At 44.5% G+C, this 24,218-nt stretch overlaps 1 protein-coding gene across 5 annotated transcripts in view; it reads right to left on the bottom strand.

The window, feature by feature from the left end:
* The window catches only part of tln1 (talin 1), a 144,819-nt gene that overhangs the window by 29,575 nt on the left and 91,026 nt on the right, over positions 1-24,218 (bottom strand). For all 5 annotated transcript variants that reach the window (XM_045693648.1, XM_045693650.1, XM_045693652.1 and 2 more), the window contains 15 exons: positions 21,024-21,117; positions 17,500-17,589; positions 17,011-17,133; positions 14,398-14,541; positions 13,837-13,998; positions 13,390-13,530; positions 11,709-11,890; positions 10,962-11,094; positions 7,990-8,091; positions 4,994-5,164; positions 4,085-4,333; positions 3,554-3,673; positions 2,948-3,094; positions 2,308-2,474; positions 1,332-1,515 (listed from right to left, as the gene is read on the bottom strand). In XM_045693648.1, coding sequence (XP_045549604.1) covers positions 1,332-1,515; positions 2,308-2,474; positions 2,948-3,094; positions 3,554-3,673; positions 4,085-4,333; positions 4,994-5,164; positions 7,990-8,091; positions 10,962-11,094; positions 11,709-11,890; positions 13,390-13,530; positions 13,837-13,998; positions 14,398-14,541; positions 17,011-17,133; positions 17,500-17,589; positions 21,024-21,117 — 2,209 coding nt within the window. The remainder of the gene's footprint in view (positions 1-1,331; positions 1,516-2,307; positions 2,475-2,947; positions 3,095-3,553; positions 3,674-4,084; positions 4,334-4,993; positions 5,165-7,989; positions 8,092-10,961; positions 11,095-11,708; positions 11,891-13,389; positions 13,531-13,836; positions 13,999-14,397; positions 14,542-17,010; positions 17,134-17,499; positions 17,590-21,023; positions 21,118-24,218) is intronic.

Here is a 24,218-nt window from a genome sequence, read left to right as displayed (position 1 = left end):
TCCTAGATCATAATGAATAAGATTATATGGACAGATGGGACCTGATCATAATGAAAAAGATTATATGGACAGATTCTAGATCAGCACTCCTACTCTGAGACACTTTGTGGATACAGGCCCAGGTGTGTTCGAAATGGGCTGGAATAAAAAACTGAACACCCAGTAGCTCTCCAGGACCGAAGTTGGACATCAGAATGGACGGACGTCAGTGTGTCACCCAGTGTGTCTTTGTTCATCCTAATCTCAACCACAGACAGATGTCTTTATAGTCTGTGGTATTGTATACACTATAACTGATGGCCACTCCAAAGAGCACAGACAAGTGACATTTTGAGTCAGTTCATATTCAGACAAAAGGGAAGAGAGTACCCACATTTGTACAGAGATCTGTCCCGTGGGAAGAAAAAAGAGCCTTTTGAAGTGAAGAGAGGAAGAGTGAAGAGAGGAAGGCACACAGAGAGAGAGAGAGAGAGAGCACTCGATTAAACACTAGTATAAGAAACATTGCAAGGTCTTACTAGTACAAAACAACTACTACAATAAACTACTACTACAACAAAACAACTACAATAAACTACTACTACTACTACAATAAACTACTACTACTTGATACTGTTACTACTACTGCTACAAAACGACTACTTACTACTACTAGTACTACTTACTACTACTACAAAACAACTACTTACTACTACTAGTACTGCTACAAAACAACTACTTACTACTACTACTACTACTACAAAACAACTACTTACTACTACTACTACAAAACAACTACTTACTACTACTACTACTACAAAACAACTACTTACTACTACTACTACTACAACAACAACAAAACGACTACATACTACTACCGCTACAAAACGACTACTTACTACTACTAGTACTACAAAACGACTACTTACTACTACTACAAAACGACTACTTACTACTACTACTACAAAACGACTACTTACTACTACTACTACTACTTACTACTACTACTACTACTACTACTACAGCAACAACAAAACAACTACTTACTACAACTACAAAACGACTACTTACTATAAAACTAGCCGATTATTACTACTACTCATATCTGCTTTGACAAAAGTCGATAGGCCCAGATATTGGCTTTTGAAATGAAAAAGTAAAAGTTTCAAAGCAAGAATAGTGTAGGGAAATGCCTTCTTTTGAATCAAATTTTAAACTCCAATGTATGTGAGTGTCTCCTTTTTTTAAGTGACACTAACATTAACTAGAGATATTACTGGCACCCTGAATAAAAATGTCAGTGCTTTTTGGATGGGAACAATATGGGACGACCATGCTTCTAACTGTCGTACCTGTGTCTCGGGGTCCTCGGCGCCTAGGCTGGCGGCGCCCAGTTTTACCACGTCGGCCAGTTTGGTGATGGTGATGACAGAGGACTGGGCAGCCTGGGCCAGTCTCTCCTGGCTGGCCCCGGCACCAGAGACCAGCAGCTTGGTGTCCTCCACCAGCGCCTTGGCTGTCTTTAGGATGTGCTCTCTGGGAGGGGCACCATGAGACATACGTAATATCAGTGTTTAGAGCCGTTTATGTGCAGTGATGTGCATGATAGGTGTGGGACGACACCAGTACCGCCATACTCCTTAGTATCGCGGCAAGGAAACAAAACATGAAACGGATGTAACTTCTTTATGAAAACAGTCCTGATGTTGGAAACACACATCATTGTGTTGTTATCCAGAGTCATATGTATTTATTTTCCAAGCTATAAACACACAATATTTTACATACAGCAGGTTTTTAAACGGACCAAAGAGCTGGATCTGCTTTGTGTTAAAAAAAAATTTAATGGAAAAAATATTGCGATGCTGGTATCGTCCCGGCCCTGGAGTATAATAGTTCATATTGTGTTCTGGATGATGGTGACGTGCTCTATGGGTGAGTACGCAAATACCTGTATCAAATAAATTTCTATCAAATATTGTATGAAATAAGTATCTACTTTCTACTCTGTATATTCACACATATAATGAAAAGACAGACCTTTTAAAATGACGATTAACTCCCTTTACCCTCCCAAGCCCAACAGCATCAAATACTACACCAGGCTACCATAGTTAATAACCCCCAGCTTCAAATATTACACCAGGCGACCATAGTTAATAACCCCCAGCATCAAATATTACACCAGGCTACCATAGTTAATAACCCCCAGCATCAAATATTACACCAGGCTACCATAGTTAATAACCCCCAGCATCAAATATTACACCAGGCTACCATAGTTAATAACCCCAGCATCAAATATTACACCAGGCTACTGGACAGTACCTGTGGTCGGCGAAGGTTTCAGAGTTCTCACGGTTGAGCGTGCCGGCGGTGGCGAACATGATGGTGGTGTCCAGGTCGGCGATGATGCCCGACACGGTACTGGCCGCTGTGATGCAGGCCTGGGTGCCACGGTTACCAGCCTGAAGGGCCGCCAGCACATGAGACACCTGACGGAGAGAAGAGATTTTATGAATATGGTGACATCATATGGCTGCATCAACCAAGGTTTAATGTCTGCAACTCTGACATGGTCCAACTGTGATTTATTAAGATCCAGACCAAACAGACAACATTTCAATCCCAATCTGAGTATTGTCAATCCCAGGGACCAGTCTATTTCAAAATGTGTCCTGGCAATGTCACAATGTAGCGTTGTTGAAGGCATCACCAGTCAAAACAGACAGATACCCAGGCTTCATTTGGGTTCTCAGGGGCTACAACGGTCTCTCCTATGTTAACTCAAATTCACATTCAAATAACTTTGTTCCTGTGAGGGAAATTCTTGTCTGGAGGGGTTTATAAAGCATAAAACACAGTAGACTTAAATAAAAAGAGGACAGGACATATATAAACTGTTTAAAAAAACAGGGGCTAGCTTCATGTAGGTAGGAAGAAATACAGATAGGTCATTATGGCTCACCTTCTCGGAGACCTTGCGTGCACTGTCGATCAGCTCCTTCTTGGTGAAGGAGTCGTTGGGACTACACTGCAGAGCGCCGGCTTTAGTCACCAGTCCAGTACAGTTGAAGCCTAGCTCCCCAACCTGCTTCTTGATGTGGGAACCAATCTGGACGAGGACAGAGGAGTCGGGACTCTTAGAAAGCTCTTTTTCAGTGCAGTATCACTCAGTATTGTACTTTTTGGGGGGAAAAAATGGTCTTGAAAAAAAATAAAAAGGTCATTATTAAGCAGACCCTCTTATCCAACTGTCAGTCAGCGCATTTTCAACAAAGGTAGGCGAGACAACCACATATCACAGTCACTACAAGTAAAACACTTTCCTCCATAAAGCAGCCATCAACGAAACCAGTGCTCTTTTATTTGTACATAAAACTACATATAGAATCTCTATGATATTGAATCTCCTCTGTAGTATTTCTGTTTCCCCAACCCAAGGACTAGGAGGACAATAAAACAGATTTTTTTCACTGCATTATCACACTGGCATTGCGAATATGTATTCATTTCTACTTGGTAAAACATATTAGTCACATTAATATAATACATATTAATTGTGATCAGATACCTCGTCGTTCTCTGCAGTGATGGCAGCGTATTTGGCCTCGGTGGCTAGCTCTCCAAACTCATTAGTTAGCTCGCTGGCCAGACCTCCCAAGTCATCTGGGTTGGTGTTGGACTTAGTCACCTGAAAACAAGACAAAGCCTTTTATCTAATGATCTTCCATTAGATTTTTTCCTGAGGGAAGAGAATGTCCTGTATGGAAAACAAGATTTCTCTACCACACATATAACAATTACACAACTATCATTCCACAGGAAGTGGATGTCATTCATGGTTTGATGATGACATCCAACTACTACAACCCCCGCAGTTCTACACAAACTTACTACCCCCCACAACCACATCCAACTACTACAACCCCCACAGTTCTACACAAACTTACTACCCCCCCACAACCACATACAACTACTACAACCCCCGCAGTTCTACACAAACTTACTACCCCCCACAACCACATCCAACTACTACAACCCCCACAGTTCTACACACAAACGTACTACCCCCCCCCACAACTCCCCCTCCACCCTTCCTCACCATCTCCTGCACGGTGACGGCGATGGCTTTGGCAGTCTTCACCATGGTAGTCTGGTAATCCACAAAGGAGCCATCGGGCTCGCCGGCAGGGCTCTCCTCCATCTTGTTGATGGCGGCGGTGATGGAGTCCACCATGCCGCCCAGGGCACCCGCAGCGCTGGCCGTCTCCGACAGGGTGGCGCCCAGGTCGTCCACCGCCTCCTTCATCATCTGGACGGACTCCTCCAGGGCCTCCTGGGTGTGGGCCGCCTGGACAGACAGACAGACAGACAGACAGACAGACAGACAGACAGACAGACAGAGAGAGAGAGAGACAGACAGACGCAGACAAGATCAGTGGAATGTCGTACACATCAAATCATAGCTGGGCCGTTGGGAGATACATTTCTATTGAGTGTTACCATGTCGTGTTTTCGACTAAGTGCCACTTACATTAGGAATAGACCTAGACAGTACCTCGCTATGTCACGGCATTATAAACCATAATACTGCCATTAACACTGATGATATGGATGCTGCCCTGCTGTCCCTGGTTAGACCGGAGTTAAATCTATATGTCATTTAGAAGATGCTTTTATCCAAAGCGACTCAGTCATGCGTGTATACATATTATTTTTTACGTACGGGTGGTCCCAGGAATCGAACCCACTATCCTGCCGTTGAAAGCGCCATGCTCTACCAATTGAGCTACAGAGGACCACATAACACATAATATCAAATATTTTCAAATACATTAAAGCTGGAATAGATTATTTTTCTATTAGTGTCATAAAGCAGACCTTGGGGTTTCCTCCGGCCTCCTTGGCTGTGTAGAGCATCTGCAGGGCTGACTCGTACAGTATAGTATAGTATATAGTATAGTATAGTATAGTATAGTATAGTATAGTATAGTATAGTGAGAAAGCAGACCTTGGGGTTTCCTCCGGCCTCCTTGGCTGTGTAGAGCATCTGCAGGGCTGACTCTGTCAGTGTCTTGGTCTGGTCCAACACCGCCATCTGCTGTTGGCTGCTCTGAATCTTACTGGCTGTGCCGATGGCTGCCATGATGAGGGGCTCGAAGTAGCTCACCATCTGAGACACCTGAAGAGGAGGAAGAGAGAGAGAGAGAGAGGGGACCAATTGTTGTTGAGATATGTTCTATTTTATCACATTGCTGTATGTTTTTGTCAGACTCCAGCCAGCTGCACCAAGTCTTTGAACCAAAGTAAAGAACACTGCTCTAAAAAATAAAGGGAACACTAAAATAACACATCCTAGATATGAATGAATGAAATAATCTTATTAAATACTTTTTTCTTTACATACCGTAAATTCCGGACTATAAGCCGCAACTTTTTTCCCAGGCTTTGAACCTCGCGGCTTAAACAATGACGCGGCTAATATATGGATTTTTTCTCCAAAAAAACACATTCTGTGACGTGCTCAGTTTTTTGGCGGCATGAAGCTTTCATTAGACCAATGAAATTGCCGAACGGGTTAAGGTCAAACAACTTTTTTGTTTACTGTTTAGATTAAATTGAGCGCTCTCAAACTTCCCATCATTCTGATTACGGTAGTCATTTTGTCACCCTCATCATGGCAAAGACACGGAGAAATGCATATGATGCAGCTTCAAGTTGAAGGCGATTGATCTGGCTGTTGGTAAAGGAAATAGAGCTGCTGCATGGGAGCTTGGTCTTAATGAGTCGATAAGACGTTGGAAACAGCAGCGTGAGGAATTGACTCAGTGCAAAAAGACAACTAAAGCTTATTGCAAATTTTAAATTTTTTGTTACAAGCCGTGTTTCGTTAAAGCCTATTTATTTTTGTTACAAGCCGTGTTTCGTTAAAGCCTATTTATTTTTGTTACAAGCCGTGTTTCGTTAAAGCCTATTTATTTTTGTTACAAGCCGTGTTTCGTTAAAGCCTATTTATTTTTGTTACAAGCCGTGTTTCGTTAAAGCCTATTTATTTTTGTTACAAGCCGTGTTTCGTTAAAGCCTATTTATTTTTGTTACAAGCCGTGTTTCGTTAAAGCCTATTTATTTTTGTTACAAGCCGTGTTTCGTTAAAGCCTATTTATTTTTGTTACAAGCCATGTTTTGTTAAAGCCTGTGTAAAGTTCATTTGTTTCAATGTACCGGTAGGCACCTGCGGCTTATAGACATGTACGGCTTATTTATGTTCAAAATAATATTTTTTTCAAATTCAGTGGGTGCGGCTGATATTCAGGTGCGCTTAATAGTCCGGAAATTACATAGTTGAATGTGCTGACAACAAAATCATACAAAAATAATCAATGGAAATCCAATTTATCAACCCATGGAGGTCTGGATTTGGAGTCACACTCAAAATTAAAGTGGAAAACCACACTACAGGCTGATCCAACTTTGATGTAATGTCCTTAAAACAAGTCAAAATGAGGCTCAGTAGTGTGTGTGGCCTCCACGTGCCTGTATGACCTCCCTACAACGCGTGGGCATGCTCCTGATGAGGTGGCGGATGGTCTCCTGAGGGATCTCCTCCCAGACCTGGACTAAAGCATCCGCCAACTCCTGGACAGTCTGTGGTGCAACGTGGAGTTGGTGGATGGAGCGAGACATGATGTCCCAGATGTGCTCAATTAGATTCAGGTCTGGGGAACGGGCGGGCCAGTCCATAGCATCAATGCCTTCCCCTTGCAGGAACTGCTGACACACTCCAGCCACATGAGGTCTAGCATTGTCTTGCATTAGGAGGAACCCAGGGCCAACTGCACCAGCATATGGTCTCACAAGGGGTCTGAGGATCTCATCTCGGTACCTAATGGCAGTCAGGCTACCTCTGGCGAGCACATGGAGGGCTGTGCGGCCCCCCAAAGAAATGCCACCCTACACCATGACTGACCCACCGCCAAACCGGTCATGCTGGAGGATGTTGCAGGCAGCAGAACGTTCTCCACGGCATCTCCAGACTCTGTCACGTCTGTCACATGTGCTCAGTGCGAACCTGCTTTCATCTGTGAAGAGCACAGGGCACCAGTGGCAAATTTGCCAATCTTGGTGTTCTCTGGCAAATGCCAAACGTCCTGCACGGTGTTGGGCTGTAAGCACAACCCCCACCTGTGGACGTCTGGCCCTCATACCACCCTCATGGAGTCTGTTTCTGACCGTTTGAGCAGACACATGCACATTTGTGGCCTGCTGGAGGTCATTTTGCAGGGCTCTGGCAGTGCTCCTCCTGCTCCTCCTTGCACAAAGGCGGAGGTAGCGGTCCTGCTGCTGGGTTGTTGCCCTCCTACGGCCTCCTCCACGTCTGCTGATGTACTGGCCTGTCTCCTGGTAGCGCCTCCATGCTCTGGACACTAAGCTGACAGACACAGCAAACCTTCTTGCCACAGCTCGCATTGATGTGCCATCCTGGATGAGCTGCACTACCTGAGCCACTTGTGTGGGTTGTAGGCTCCGTCTCATGCTACCACTAGAGTGAAAGCACCACCAGCATTCAAAAGTGACCAAAACATCAGCCAGGAAGCATAGGAACTGAGAAGTGGTCTGTGGTCACCACCTGCAGAACCACTCCTTTATTGGGGGTGTCTTGCTAATTGCCTATAATTTCCACCTGTTGTCTATTCCATTTGCACAACAGCATGTGAAATTTATTGTCAATCAGTGTTGCTTCCTAAGTGGACAGTTTGATTTCACAGAAGTGTGATTGACTTGGAGTTACATTGTGTTGTTTAAGTGTTCCCTTTATTTTTTCGAGCAGTGTATATACAAATTCACTAGATATGGCGGTATAAATACAACCTTTGAAGGCTTTTTATGATAGAAAAAAAGCTTAGCACATTGGGATACTAAATATGTAATTTCCTTTATTAGACTGTAAGGTATAAAGCCAGACAGATGTGGATAATGTAAATAGGCCAAGAGGATGGGGTCTCTTACCTTGTGTCCCAGATGGGAGGCCTCAGAGCGGGCTGCGATGGCCACTGGCTCTATCAGATTGCTGATCTCCTGGACCGAAGCTGCCAGCTGCTCATGCAGAGCCTGAAACACACACACACACACACACACACACACACACGGTAGAAGCAAATACACAAACACATAGATGTACTGGAAAAAGCTACATATGGTATAGTATATTATAAATCGGGTGGTTCGAGCCCTGAATGCTGATTGGCTGACAGCCGTGGTATATCAGACTGTATACCACACCTCCTCGGGCCTTATTGCTTAATGGTATATTATGGCATTGTATGGTATGTCATAGTATACTATAGTACGGTATGGTATAGTATAGTGCGGTATAGTACAGTATAGTATAGCATAGTATGGTACAGTATAGTACAGTATGGTATAGTACAGTATGGCACAGTATAGTACAGTATGGTATAGTACAGTATGGTATAGTACAGTACAGTATGGTATAGTACAGTATGGTATAGTATAGTACAGTATAGTATGGTATAGTATAGCATAGTATGGCATGGTACGGTTTGTATAGTGTAGTATGGTACAGTTTAGTCATGTACACATCTACAGTGCCTTTGGAAAGTATTCAGAGCCCTCGACTTTTTCCACATTTTGTTAGGTTACAGCCTTATTCTAAAATGTATTACATAGTCCCCCCCCATCAATCTACACACAATACCCCATAATGACAAAGCAAAGACAGGTTTTTAGAAATTTTAGCAAATTCATCAAAAATTACAACATTAAATATGGCATTTACATAAGTGTTCAGACCCTTTACTCAGTACTTTGTTGAAGCACCTTTGGCAGCGATTACAGCCTTGAGTCTTCTTGGGTATGACGCTACAAGCTTGGCACACCTGTATTTTGGGAGTTTCTCCCATTCTTCTCTGCAGATCCTCTCAAGCTCTGTCAGGTTGGATGGGGAGCGTCGCTGCACAGCTATTTTCAGGTCTCTCCAGAGATGTTTGATCGGGTTCAAGTCCAGGCTCTGGCTGGGCCACTCAAGGACATTCAGAGACTTGTCCCGAAACCACTCCTGTGTTGTCTTGGTTGTGTGCTTAGGGTCGTTGTCCTGTTGGAAGGTGAACCTTCACCCCAGTCTGAGGTCCTGAGCACTCTGGAGCAGGTTTTCATCAAGGATCTCTCTGTACTTTGCTCTGTTCATCTTTGCCTCCAGCCTGACTAGTCTCCCAGTCCCTGCCACTGAAAAACATCCCCACAGCATGAAGCTGCCACCAGCATGCTTCACCTTAGGGATGGTGCCAGGTTTCCTCCAGATGTGACACTTGGCATTCAGGCCAAAGAGTTCAATCTTGGTTTCATCAGACCAGAGAATCTTGTTTCTCATGGTCTGAGAGTCTTTAGGTACTTTTTGGAAAACTCCAAGCTGGCTGTCATGTGCCTTTTACCAAGGAGTGGTTACCATCTGGCCACTCTACCATAAAGACCTGATTGGTGGAGTGCTGCAGAGATGGTTGTTCTTCTGGAAGGTTCTCCCATCTCCACAGAAGAACTCTGAAGCTCTGTCAGCGTGACCATCGGGTTCTTGGTCACCTCCCTGACCAAGGCCCTTCTCCCCCGATTGCTCAGTTTGGCCGGGCGGCCAGCTCTAGGAAGAGTCTTGGTGGTTCCAAACTTCTTCCATTGAAGAACGAGGGAGGCCACTGTGTTCTTGGGGACCGTCAATGCTGCAGAAACGTTTTGGTACCCTTCCCCGTATCTTTGCCTCGAATACAATCCTGTCTTGGAGCTCTACAGGCAATTCCTTCGACCTCATGGCTTGGTTTTTACTCTGGCATGCACTGTCAACTGTGGGACCTTATATAAAACAGGTGTGTGCCTTTTCTAAATCATGTCCAATCAATTGAATTTACCACAGGTCAATGTTGTAGAAACATCTCAAAGACGATCAATGGAAACAGGATGCACCTGAGCTCAATTTCGTGTCTCATACCAAAGAGTCTGAATACTTACAGTACCAGTCAAAAGTTTAGACACACCTACTCATTCAAGGGTTTTTCTTTATTTGTACTATTTTCTACATTGTAGAATAATAGTGAAGACATCAACCTATGGAATAACACATATAGAATCATGTAGTAACCAAAAAGGTGTTAAACAAATCAAAATATATTGTATATTTGAGATTCTTCAAAGTAGCCATCCTTTGTCTTGATGACAGCTTGCAGAAAATAGTAAAAATAAAGAAAAACCCTTGAATGAGTAGGTGTGTCTAAACCTTTGACTGGTATTGTATGTGTCACGACTCCCGCCGAAGTCGGCCCCTCTCCTAGTTCGGGCGGTGTTCGGCGGTCGACGTCACCGGCTTACTAGTCACCACCGTTTCCCTGTTCGTTTTGTTTTGTCTTAATTATACACACCTGTTTTCAATTCCCTGAGTATGTTCCTTATTTAACCCTCTGGCTTCCCTTTCTGTTTTGTCTGTGATTGTTCTTTGTCAGTGGTTGTTGGAGGTGTTTCTCCCTGTTGTTTTGCTGTGGGAGAAGTTGGATTATGGTTCTGAGTAAACACGTTTTTGTTTGCACTCATCCCCGTGTCCTGCGCCTGACTCCGATACTTCTCCAAACGAAAGCGTTACAGTATGTAAATAAGCTATCAGTCTTTTTACATTTTCAATACATTTGCAAAAATTCAAAAAAAAACCTGTCTTTATGGGATATTGTGTGTAGATTGCTGAGTATTTTTTTTTATATCCATTTTTGAATAAGGCTGTAACGTAACAAAATGTGGAAAAAGTCAAGGGGTCTGAATACTTTCCGAAGGCACTGTAAATGCTCTTGGTCTTATGAGAGTGTGTACACACACACACACACACACACACACACACACACACACACGAAACATTACACTGACAAACCGACACAGCCAGTGAACTAGACAGAGAGACAGCCAGACAAGACACAAACGGAAACACACACCTCCTGGGAGATGTCCTCTCTTGGGGTGAGCTGCTGGCTGATGGCTGCCAGGGAGGCCTGGTCCACCTCCCGAATACAGTTGTTCAGCACCTCGATGGCCTCGTCACACTCCCTCTGGCCTGGGGCTTTGTCTCTGTACACACACATAGACACACACACAGTACTTGAGAAATGGTTTTGGAGAAGCCAAAATGACCAGACTTCCTAACGATTTGTGTTTTTAACCTTGATAACTTGGAACGAAGATACTTTTCTTCTCTCTCACAGAGACATGTCTCATATGGCTGGCTGCATGAATATATCTAACAATTAAACACCAACCCAGTGGCTAGCTTTACGCCAGTAACCTGGGAACTTTTCAAAAGTTTCCGGAATTTCTGTGGTAACTGACCATGTTAACTGTTACCTCATGTTGACACAGTATTTATCTCTGCTGTGGTAACTGACCATGTTAACTGTTACCTCATGTTGATACAGTATTTATCTCTGCTGTGGTAACTGACCATGTTAACTGTTACCTCATGTTAACACAGTATTTATCTCTGCTGTGGTAACTGACCATGTTAACACAGTATTTATCTCTGCTGTGGTAACTGACCATGTTAACTGTTACCTCATGTTGATACAGTATTTATCTCTGCTGTGGTAACTGACCATGTTAACACAGTATTTATCTCTGCTGTGGTAACTGACCATGTTAACACAGTATTTATCTCTGCTGTGGTAACTGACCATGTTAACTGTTACCTCATGTTGGTGATAAGTTTCTTGATGGAGTCGGAAACGGTCCTGGAGTGTCCGGCCAGCACTGACCACTTGGGGGGGTCTTTGGGGTTGACGGCCAGGGAGCGAGCGGTCTGGATCAGACCTGTGGAGCTCTCCAGCATGGTCTTAGCTGCAGCCACGATGGGCTCCATCGCTGCCAGGCCCTGGGGGTTGGAAGAATAGACAACATTCTGGTTGACTGTGTAACATCTGACGTTCCCGTATCCGTTATCTCTCCACCCAAAAAAGTGGACAAGGTAGTATCTCATGTCATCAGTATTAAAATCAATTAACATTTGACATTCATGGCAGATTCATAATGTTGGCTCGGCGTTGAAGTGATGTGTCACATTCACCATGTAGGCTTCATCTGAATCAGGCTTTATTTTCATCGGGGAAGACAACAAGCTCAGTAGCCTTGTGGTTAGAGTGTCCACCCTGAGATTGGAAGGTTGGGGGTTTGATCCCTGGTCAAGTCATACCAAATACTTAGAAATGGGACCTAATGCCTCAGCATTAAGGTGAAGAATTGGGGTTAAGGGGCAGGCAGTGTACATCAAGCTGTCAAATGGGCCATTTCTGGCTACTTGCTTTACTAAGTGGAAAGTACAGGGGGACAGCGTAACCACAGAGACAGTAGGGAAGGGACAGCGTAACCACAGAGACAGTAGGGAAGGGACAGCGTAACCACAGAGACAGTAGGGAAGGGACAGCGTAACCACAGAGACAGTAGGGAAGGGACAGCGTAACCACAGAGACAGTAGGGAAGGGACAGCGTAACCACAGAGACAGTAGGGAGGGGACAGCGTAACCACAGAGACAGTAGGGAGGGGACAGCGTAACCACAGAGACAGTAGGGAAGGGACAGCGTAACCACAGAGACAGTAGGGAAGGGACAGCGTAACCACAGAGACAGTAGGGAGGGGACAGCGTAACCACAGAGACAGTAGGGAGGGGACAGCGTAACCACAGAGACAGTAGGGAAGGGACAGCGTAACCACAGAGACAGTAGGGAAGGGACAGCGTAACCACAGAGACAGTAGGGAAGGGACAGCGTAACCACAGAGACAGTAGGGAAGGGACAGCGTAACCACAGAGACAGTAGGGAAGGGACAGCGTAACCACAGAGACAGTAGGGAAGGGACAGCGTAACCACAGAGACAGTAGGGAAGGGACAGCGTAACCACAGAGACAGTAGGGAAGGGACAGCGTAACCACAGAGACAGTAGGGAAGGGACAGCGTAACCACAGAGACAGTAGGGAAGGGACAGCGTAACCACAGAGACAGTAGGGAAGGGACAGCGTAACCACAGAGACAGTAGGGAAGGGACAGCGTAACCACAGAGACAGTAGGGAAGGGACAGCGTAACCAGAGACAGTAGGGAAGGGACAGCGTAACCACAGAGACAGTAGGGAAGGGACAGCGTAACCACAGAGACAGTAGGGAAGGGACAGCGTAACCACAGAGACAGTAGGGAAGGGACAGCGTAACCACAGAGACAGTAGGGAAGGGACAGCGTAACCAGAGACAGTAGGGAAGGGACAGCGTAACCACAGAGACAGTAGGGAAGGGACAGTGTAACCACAGAGACAGTAGGGAAGGGACAGCGTAACCACAGAGACAGTAGGGAAGGGACAGCGTAACCACAGTGAACTGTAGTACCTCAGCACTGATCTGAGCCGGCACGCTGGCGAATTCTGGGTTGGAGGCGAAGGCGGTGAGGTTATCCACAGCTTCTATCAGGGGGCCTGTGGCGACCCTACACTTCTCTCTGTTCTGCTGGTTAAACGCTCCATCCAGAGCCTACAGACACAATGCACAAACAGGGTTACATTCATTAGTGATGGAATGACATTCTAAAACAGCAGTAAAAAAAATTATAATAATAATTAATAAAATAAAATATATATATATAAACATTTGCTCCAAGATGGATTTAACTGCACTGTCAGGAACATATTTCAGAAGTGTATTTCTCATTGCATGGGTTGTTGTTGGAGTCACCCTGCAAGTGTCTGTCACATTAACGATGTACCTTGCTGCAGCCCTAACCTGTACTGTACATTGAATGGCACATAGTACATATGAATTCAAAAAGTAGTTACTCACTTTGATGGACTTGACCAGATTGGCTGTGCTGTTGGCCACCTCCTTAGCAGACTGGACAAACTGTCGCTTGGCAACAGGGTTGGCTGTTTTGGAGGACGCCAGGCGACAGGCGTTGCACAGCGCTGACGTGTGCTTGGCGACGATGGTGGCGGCAGAGAGGACCTTGGGAAACAAGAGGAGGCGTCTGAAGTAGGCAGCTAAAAGACACGGCTTCTGTTCAGAAATATTGATCATCTGTGTTCACCTTGACTCTGTATACAGGGGACATTTGGAAAACAGTATGCAGAGCAAGTTTAGGTTGGTTAGATGTGTGGTCTGTGTGGTATGACGTGTGAGTGAGGAAGTCAATGAGGTTGTCAGTGAGTGTATGAGAGTTTGCAGGTGTGTGTGTTTATTTGTGAGTGCATGCGTGTGTTTATCCATGTACCTTGAGTAAGCAGGTGAGTGTATGAATGCATGAGTGTTCATTCGTACGGTCATATGCGTGTGTGTGTGTGTGTGTGTGTGTGTGTGTGCGTGTCAGTGTGTGTGCGTGTCTGTGTGTGTGTGTGTGTGTTCTACCTGGGACTGGGTGCAGGCCGGGTCTACCAGGTTCTGGCATGCCATCTGGATTGACTGGTTGGCACGGGCAAACTGGCCAGGGTCCACCAACCCCTTCTGGCCCGCGTGGCTTTTAGGGTCTGACACTCCAACCAGGTAGGCACCCTGTAACATTTATCAGACAAATTCATGTGGTATGGATGGTTTTGATGGACAACGTTAACATCTGCAGCGCTACACGTGTTATTGTTGATGGACAACGTTAACATCTGCAGCGCTACACGTGTTATTGTTGATGGACAACGTTAACATCTGCATCTGCTGTAATGTACTGAACTGTAATGTAATGTACTGAACTGTAATGTACTATGCTGTACTGAGCTGTAATGTACTGAACTGTAATGCTGTACTGAACTGTAATGTACTGAACTGTAATGTACTGAACTGTAATGAACTGTAATGTACTATGCTGTAATGTACTGAACTGTAATGTAATGTACTGAACTGTAATGTACTATGCTGTACTGAACTGTAATGTACTGAACTGTAATGCTGTACTGAACTGTAATGTACTAACTGTAATGTACTGAACTGTACTGAACTGTAATGTACTATGCTGTACTGAACTGTAATGTACTGAACTGTAATGAACTGTAATGCTGTACTGAACTGTAATGCTGTACTGAACTGTAATGTACTGAACTGTAATGTACTGAACTGTAATGTACTGTAATGCTGTACTGAACTGTAATGCTGTACTGAACTGTAATGCTGTACTGAACTGTAATGTACTGAACTGTAATGTACTGAAATGTACTATGCTGTAATGTACTGAACTGTAATGTAATGTACTGAACTGTAATGTACTATGCTGTACTGAACTGTAATGTACTGAACTGTAATGCTGTACTGAACTGTAATGTACTAACTGTAATGTACTGAACTGTAATGAACTGTAATGTACTATGCTGTACTGAACTGTAATGTACTGAACTGTAATGTACTGAACTGTAATGAACTGTAATGCTGTACTGAACTGTAATGTACTGAACTGTAATGTACTGTAATGTACTGAACTGTAATGCTGTACTGAACTGTAATGCTGTACTGAACTGTAATGCTGTACTGAACTGTAATGCTGTACTGAACTGTAATGTACTATGCTGTTGCTTTCTTCCAAAACAGTAGTTGGCAGCAGAAGCAGAGGGGGAATTCCATTTACAATACAAGGCTCACAAAATAACATTTACATCTTTTTTTTTTTTTTTATGAAAAAATAAATAAAGCAATGATGTAGCAAACGGTGTACTGAACTGTAATGTACTGAACTGTAATGTACTGAACTGTAATGTAATGAGCAGATGGAGCATTCAGAGACACACACTGACAGACCCACATGACCAGGCCTTACTCACAGCCATTAGGCGCCTCTGCGTCTGCGCGCGTGCTCACATGCGAGCAAGTGCGGGCGTTTGTTTGTGTGGTTATATGAGAGTATGCATGTGTGCCCTACTGTGTAAATGTACGCAGATGAATTGAGAGAGGAACTGACTGTTGAAAGTGACTACCACTCCTTCCCTCCATTTGAGAGAGGAACTGACTGTTGAAAGTGACTACCACTCCTTCCCTCCATTTGAGAGAGGAACTGACTGTTGAAAGTGACTACCACTCCTTCCCTCCATTTGAGAGAGGAATTGACTGTTGAAAGTGACTACCACTCCTTCCCTCCATTTGAGAGAGGAATTGACTGTTGAAAGTGACTACCACTCCTTCCATCCCAGGTCCAGATGTTCCTAAGCTAGCATCGAATTGCCTCATTGGCTGAGGGAATAATTAGGCCGATGTATTAGAGCGTGGGACCATCCAACTATGCAATGCACTCTATTCTCCATGTAGTACACAACTTTGGACCAGGACCCATAGGGTATATAGGAAATTGGGTATACAAGGCCCATAGGGTATACAGGGCCCATAGGTTATACAGGGCCCATAGGTTATACAGAGAACTGGGTATACAGGGCCCATAGGGTATACAGAGACCTGGGCATACAGGGCCCATAGGGTATACAGAGACCTGGGCATACAGGGCCCATAGGGTATACAGGGAATTGGGTATACAGAGAACTGGGTATACAGGGCCCATAGGGTATACAGGGCCATAGGGTACACAGGGAATTTGGTATACAGGGCCCATAGGGTACACAGGGAATTTGGTATACAGGGCCCATAGGGTATACAGGGAATTTGGTATACAGGGCCCATAGGGTATACAGGGAATTCGGTATACAGGGCCATAGGGTACACAGGGAATTGGGTATACAGGGCCCATAGGGTACACAGGGAATTTGGTATACAGGGCCCATAGGGTACACAGGGAATTTGGTATACATGGCCCATAGGGTACACAGGGAATTTGGTATACAGGGCCCATAGGGTACACAGGGAATTTGGTATACATGGCCCATAGGGTAAACAGGGAATTGGGCATACAGGGCCAATAAGGTACACAGGGCCAATAAGGTATACAGGGAATTGGGTATACAGGGAATTGGGTATACAGGGCCCATAGGGTATACAGGGAATAGGGGGCCATTTGGGACACCCCCTGGTCTGCTGGACTGGAAGGTGGTTTACCTGGGCAGCTGCTTCAGTAAGGCCACACAGGGCTTTAGAGCCAGAGCTGACAGAGTCCCCAAACTCAGGCAGATTGCTGTTCTTAGCGTTGTGGGAGATTCCAGCCATGGCTTCCCCCAGGACCTGCAGGACACAAGGCAAATAGATTTAAAATACTTATATTTGTTAATATTTCTATATATTTAAACATATTTATTTCACAAAATACCTATACAACATTATAAGGTATATAGGTGATCGAAAATCTTATTTTAAAAACAAAACACCACCATTTCCCTGGATATATTCTAGGACATAGTAGGGAGGAAGTATGTGGGAAGTAGGGAGGAAGTATGTGGGAAGTAGGGAGGAAGTATGTGGGAAGTAGGGAGGAAGTGGGGGGGGGGGGGGGGGAGTAGGGAGAACGTATAGAAGGAAAGGAAGAGAAAGGGTGAGAGGAAATGAAAGAAATGAAATATTTATCAAGGAGGTGTCTAGTCTGTTGTTTACCTTGGAGTTCTCCATGACACTGTCGATGCAGTCAAAGTATGAGAGCTCACTGACTGCCTCGGTGGGGTTCTCAAGCATTCCCCGAACAGTCTGGAGAGACATGGTGCACAGGTTAGGAACATGACAACCCACACAGCCACAGAGACAACACAGAGCATACCCCGAACAGTCTGGAGAGACATGGTGCACAGGTTATGGTGCACACTCAGATACACCCCACATATACATATGTGCACGCACAAGGCACACGCACACACAAAAGACCTGTCAATTATGCACCCTTCAGGTGACATGTTAATGAACCAGACAAAGAAGACAACTTGAAGCTGTGTCACTAGACTCTGGAGCACAACAACTTGAAGCTGTGTCACTAGACTCTGGAGCACAACAACTTGAAGCTGTGAAACTAGACTCTGGAGCACAACAACTTGAAGCTGTGTCACTAGACTCTGGAGCACAACAACTTGAAGCTGTGTCACTAGACTCTGGAGCACAACAACTTGAAGCGGTGTCACTAGACTCTGGAGCACAACAACTTGAAGCGGTGTCACTAGACTCTGGAGCACAACAACTTGAAGCGGTGTCACTAGACTCTGGAGCACAACAACTTGAAGCTGTGTCACTAGACTCTGGAGCACAACAACTTGAAGCTGTGTCACTAGACTCTGGAGCACAACAACTTGAAGCTGTGTCACTAGACTCTGGAGCACAACAACTTGAAGCTGTGTCACTAGACTCTGGAGCACAACAACTTGAAGCTGTGTCACTAGACTCTGGAGCACAACAACTTGAAGCTGTGTCACTAGACTCTGGAGCACAACAACTTGAAGCTGTGTCACTAGACTCTGGAGCACAACAACTTGAAGCTGTGTCACTAGACTCTGGAGCACAACAACTTGAAGCTGTGTCACTAGACTCTGGAGCACAACAACTTGAAGCTGTGTCACTAGACTCTGGAGCACAACAACTTGAAGCTGTGTCACTAGACTCTGGAGCACAACAACTTGAAGCTGTGTCACTAGACTCTGGAGCACAACAACTTGAAGCTGTGTCACTAGACTCTGGAGCACAACAACTTGAAGCTGTGTCACTAGACTCTGGAGCACAACAACTTGAAGCTGTGTCACTAGACTCTGGAGCACAACAACTTGAAGCTGTGTCACTAGACTCTGGAGCACAACAACAAATTTTGATCTCACACTCAAATCATACCTTCACTGTGTAATAGGAGAAATTATTAGGTAGTATAACTTTATTTCCCAAGTACGGATAAACCATGCCAATACTGAGATTATTTCAAGTCTATGACCCAAAAAATATATCAGAAATGCATAAAGATATTGATATTCATACATCAATGTTTATATATTAATAATTACACATTTCTAATACTAAGATATAATAGTAGAAAACAGTAGAAAAATAGTAACATGTTCTTGACCAATCACCACTTTAAGTACATTGAAGGGGTGGTTCAGCGATATTACATATTCATATATTTGTTTCCTTACCTTGAAAACAGTCTATGGACAAGGAGGGAGTACAATCTACACGTTGGTTTGTTAATCTAGCCACAAGACAATATTAGCTTGTTCAAACACAAACCTATCCAAGTCAATGTCCTCCATTTAGAGAGTTTCACATTCCATGACCAAATCATTTACAAATAACTTCAAATCACTGAGCAACAAAATATTTTGATGAGATAACTTGGAGGGAGAGGAGGAACAGGAGCGATGGAATGAAGGAGGAGGAAGAGGGAGAACAGGAGCGATGGAATGAAGGAGGAGGAAGAGGAGGAACAGGAGCGATGGAATGAAGGAGGAGGGAGAGGAGGAACAGGAGCGATGGAATGAAGGAGGAAGGAGAGGAGGAACAGGAGCGATGGAATGAAGGAGGAGGGAGAGGAGGAACAGGAGCGATGGAATGAAGGAGGAGGAAGAGGAGGAACAGGAGCGAGAGTGTGAAGGAGGAGGGAGAGGAGGAACAGGAGCGATGGAATGAAGGAGGAGGAAGAGGAGGAACAGGAGCGAGAGTGTGAAGGAGGAGGGAGAGGAGGAACAGGAGCGAGAGTGTGAAGGAGGAGGGAGAGGAGGAACAGGAGCGATGGAATGAAGGAGGAGGGAGAGGAGGAACAGGAGCGAGAGAATGAAGGAGGAGGAAGAGGGAGAACAGGAGCGATGGAATGAAGGAGGAGGGAGAGGAGGAACAGGAGCGAGAGTGTGAAGGAGGAGGGAGAGGAGGAACAGGAGCGAGAGAATGAAGGAGGAGGAAGAGGGAGAACAGGAGCGATGGAATGAAGGAGGAGGGAGAGGAGGAACAGGAGCGAGAGTGTGAAGGAGGAGGGAGAGGAGGAACAGGAGCGAGAGTGTGAAGGAGGAGGGAGAGGAGGAACAGGAGCGAGAGTGTGAAGGAGGAGGGAGAGGGAGAACAGGAGCGATGGAATGAAGGAGGAGGGAGAGGAGGAACAGGAGCGAGAGTGTGAAGGAGGAGGGAGAGGAGGAACAGGAGCGAGAGTGTGAAGGAGGAGGAAGAGGGAGAACAGGAGCGAGAGTGTGAAGGAGGAGGAAGAGGAGGAACAGGAGCGATGGAATGAAGGAGGAGGGAGAGGAGGAACAGGAGCGAGAGTGTGAAGGAGGAGGGAGAGGAGGAACAGGAGCGAGAGTGTGAAGGAGGAGGGAGAGGAGGAACAGGAGCGAGAGTGTGAAGGAGGAGGGAGAGGAGGAACAGGAGCGAGAGTGTGAAGGAGGAGGGAGAGGAGGAACAGGAGCGAGAGTGTGAAGGAGGAGGGAGAGGAGGAACAGGAGCGAGAGTGTGAAGGAGGAGGGAGAGGAGGAACAGGAGCGAGAGTGTGAAGGAGGAGGGAGAGGAGGAACAGGAGCGAGAGTGTGAAGGAGGAGGGAGAGGAGGAACAGGAGCGAGAGTGTGAAGGAGGAGGGAGAGGAGGAACAGGAGCGAGAGTGTGAAGGAGGAGGGAGAGGAGGAACAGGAGCGAGAGTGTGAAGGAGGAGGGAGAGGAGGAACAGGAGCGAGAGTGTGAAGGAGGAGGGAGAGGAGGAACAGGAGCGAGAGTGTGAAGGAGGAGGGAGAGGAGGAGCCAGACGGAATGAAATTTAAAACATGATAAACTAATATAAAAATACTAATATTAGTGGTTGGTGGCAGTGGCAAGTTTTTAAAAAACAATGTGTAGACTGCAGTCTCTCCCTTGTCCATACAGTAGACTGTTTTTATGATAATGAATATGTATAAATATACAATTTTACTTTGTAAATGTTCCTGAACTATCCCTTTAATATCCACATACAGAATACAACATGCAGTAATACAGTATAGTGTACCTATACCACAAGTCCCAGAAGAACAATAACACACTCTTTCCCAGCCTTAGCAACCGTTCAACTCCCTCACTCCACAGTGTTCACATACACCAACAACTGAATGAGTCATCCAACAAACTGTTCAGAGATTGAAAGACAAAAAAAATGACAACAAATAGAAAGAGGAGAGAAGAACGGGAGTACCTCGAGCTCCCGGAGAGCATTGTCACACTCCTTCTGGCCCGGGGCCTGCTGGGTACACATGGTGATGAGCTGGTTGATACTGTCAGTGACGGCACTGTGGACGGAGAGAGAGAGAGAGAGAGAGAGAGAGAGAGAGAGAGAGAGAGAGAAACAGGAGGTAGCATGTGAGAAAACAAGAGGGAGTGTGTTAGCGACAGAGTAACAGAAAGGGTGTGTGTGTGTGTGTGTGTGTGTGTGTGTGTGTGTGTGTGTGTGTGTGTGTGTGAGAGAATGAGGGATGCAGAGCACCAGTCTCTCGCTGTAAATTGCCGTTCGCCCACACATGCTTCAGAGCTTTGGTGTTTAGAATCTCTACAGAGAACTGGTGAGCTGTTTTCTCATCAGAAACTGAAAGGCAGAGAGTGAAAAAGAAAAGGTAGACATTGAAAGCAGGAGAGACAGACAGAGACAGACAGACAGACAGACAGACAGACAGACAGACAGACAGACAGACAGACAGACAGACAGACAGACAGACAGACAGAGAGCAAGAAAGACAGAGAGCGAGCGAGAAAGACAGAGAGCGAGCGAGAAAGACAGAGAGCGAGAAAGGAGCAGCCCACACTAAAGAACGGAGCAGCCCACACTAAAGAGCGGAGCAGCCCACACTAAAGAACGGAGCAGCCCACACTAAAGAGCGGAGCAGCCCACACTAAAGAACGGAGCAGCCCACACTAAAGAGCGGAGCAGCCCACACTAAAGAACGGAGCAGCCCACACTAAAGAACGGAGCAGCCCACACTAAAGAGCGTAGCAGCCCACACTAAAGAACGGAGCAGCCCACACTAAAGAACGGAGCAGCCCACACTAAAGAACGGAGCAGCCCACACTAGAGTCTAAAGAGGTGCCTTTAGAAAAATTGAAAAGTGTTCAATCAAAGCCTGTCACATCCCTTTTCCTTGAGTCTCATAGCGGAGTAGGGTGAAGTTGTCCCCTAGATGCTGATCTTGGGTCAGTTTTTTATTTTCCCCATTAAGGGTTAAGGTAAGAATTGGGGGAGGGGAAGCTGATCCTAGATCTGTAGATAGAGCTCTAGTCACCCGTCATCATGACATCCAACTGGGAGAGGTGTGTCCGGTTGAACTTTTCATTCAATATAAACCCTACTGACAGTTTGTTATATAAACCCCTACTGACAGTTTGTTATATAACCACTACTGACAGTTTGTTATATAAACCCCTACTGACAGTTTGTTATATAAACCCCTACTGACAGTTTGTTATATAAACCCCTACTGACAGTTTGTTATATAAACCCCTACTGACAGTTTGTTATATAAACCCCTACTGACAGTTTGTTATATAAACCCCTACTGACAGTTTGTTATAGAACCCCTACTGACAGTTTGTTATATAAACCCCTACTGACAGTTTGTTATATAAACCCCTACTGACAGTTTGTTATATAAACCCCTACTGACAGTTTGTTATATAAACCCCTACTGACAGTTTGTTATATAACCCCTACTGACAGTTTGTTATATAACCCCTACTGACAGTTTGTTATATAAACCCCTACTGACAGTTTGTTATATAAACCCCTACTGACAGTTTGTTATATAAACCCCTACTGACAGTTTGTTATATAAACCCCTACTGACAGTTTGTTATATAAACCCCTACTGACAGTTTGTTATATAAACCCCTACTGACAGTTTGTTATATAAACCACTACTGACAGTTTGTTATATAACCCCTACTGACAGTTTGTTATATAAACCCCTACTGACAGTTTGTTATATAAACCCCTACTGACAGTTTGTTATATAAACCCCTACTGACAGTTTGTTATATAAACCCCTACTGACAGTTTGTTATAGAAACCCCTACTGACAGTTTGTTATATAAACCCCTACTGACAGTTTGTTATATAACCCCTACTGACAGTTTGTTATATAAACCCCTACTGACAGTTTGTTATATAACCCCTACTGACAGTTTGTTATATAACCCCTACTGACAGTTTGTTATATAAACCCCTACTGACAGTTTGTTATAGAACCCCTACTGACAGTTTGTTATAGAACCCTACTGACAGTTTGTTATATAACCCCTACTGACAGTTTGTTATATAACCCCCTACTGACAGTTTGTTATATAACCACTACTGACAGTTTGTTATATAAACCCCTACTGACAGTTTGTTATATAACCCCTACTGACAGTTTGTTATATAAACCCCTACTGACAGTTTGTTATATAACCACTACTGACAGTTTGTTATATAAACCCCTACTGACAGTTTGTTATATAAACCCTACTGACAGTTTGTTATATAAACCCCTACTGACAGTTTGTTATATAACCCCTACTGACAGTTTGTTATATAAACCCCTACTGACAGTTTGTTATATAAACCCCTACTGACAGTTTGTTATATAAACCCCTACTGACAGTTTGTTATATAACCCCTACTGACAGTTTGTTATATAACCACTACTGACAGTTTGTTATATAAACCACTACTGACAGTTTGTTATATAAACCCCTACTGACAGTTTGTTATATAAACCCCTACTGACAGTTTGTTATATAAACCCCTACTGACAGTTTGTTATATAACCACTACTGACAGTTTGTTATATAAACCCCTACTGACAGTTTGTTATATAAACCCCTACTGACAGTTTGTTATATAACCCCTACTGACAGTTTGTTATATAAACCCCTACTGACAGTTTGTTATATAAACCCCTACTGACAGTTTGTTATATAACCCTACTGACAGTTTGTTATATAAACCCCTACTGACAGTTTGTTATATAACCACTACTGACAGTTTGTTATATAAACCCCTACTGACAGTTTGTTATATAACCACTACTGACAGTTTGTTATATAAACCCCTACTGACAGTTTGTTATATAACCCCTACTGACAGTTTGTTATATAAACCACTACTGACAGTTTGTTATATAACCCCTACTGACAGTTTGTTATATAACCACTACTGACAGTTTGTTATATAAACCCCTACTGACAGTTTGTTATATAAACCCCTACTGACAGTTTGTTATATAAACCCCTACTGACAGTTTGTTATATAACCCCTACTGACAGTTTGTTATATAACCACTACTGACAGTTTGTTATATAACCCCTACTGACAGTTTGTTATATAAACCCCTACTGACAGTTTGTTATATAAACCCCTACT

This window comes from Salmo salar, chromosome ssa01 (genome assembly GCF_905237065.1).
Source record: "Salmo salar chromosome ssa01, Ssal_v3.1, whole genome shotgun sequence".
In the NCBI taxonomy this organism is placed as follows: Eukaryota; Metazoa; Chordata; class Actinopteri; order Salmoniformes; family Salmonidae; genus Salmo; species Salmo salar.
Note: the sequence above shows the minus strand (reverse complement) of the source record. Positions and strands in the feature narration are given on the sequence as shown.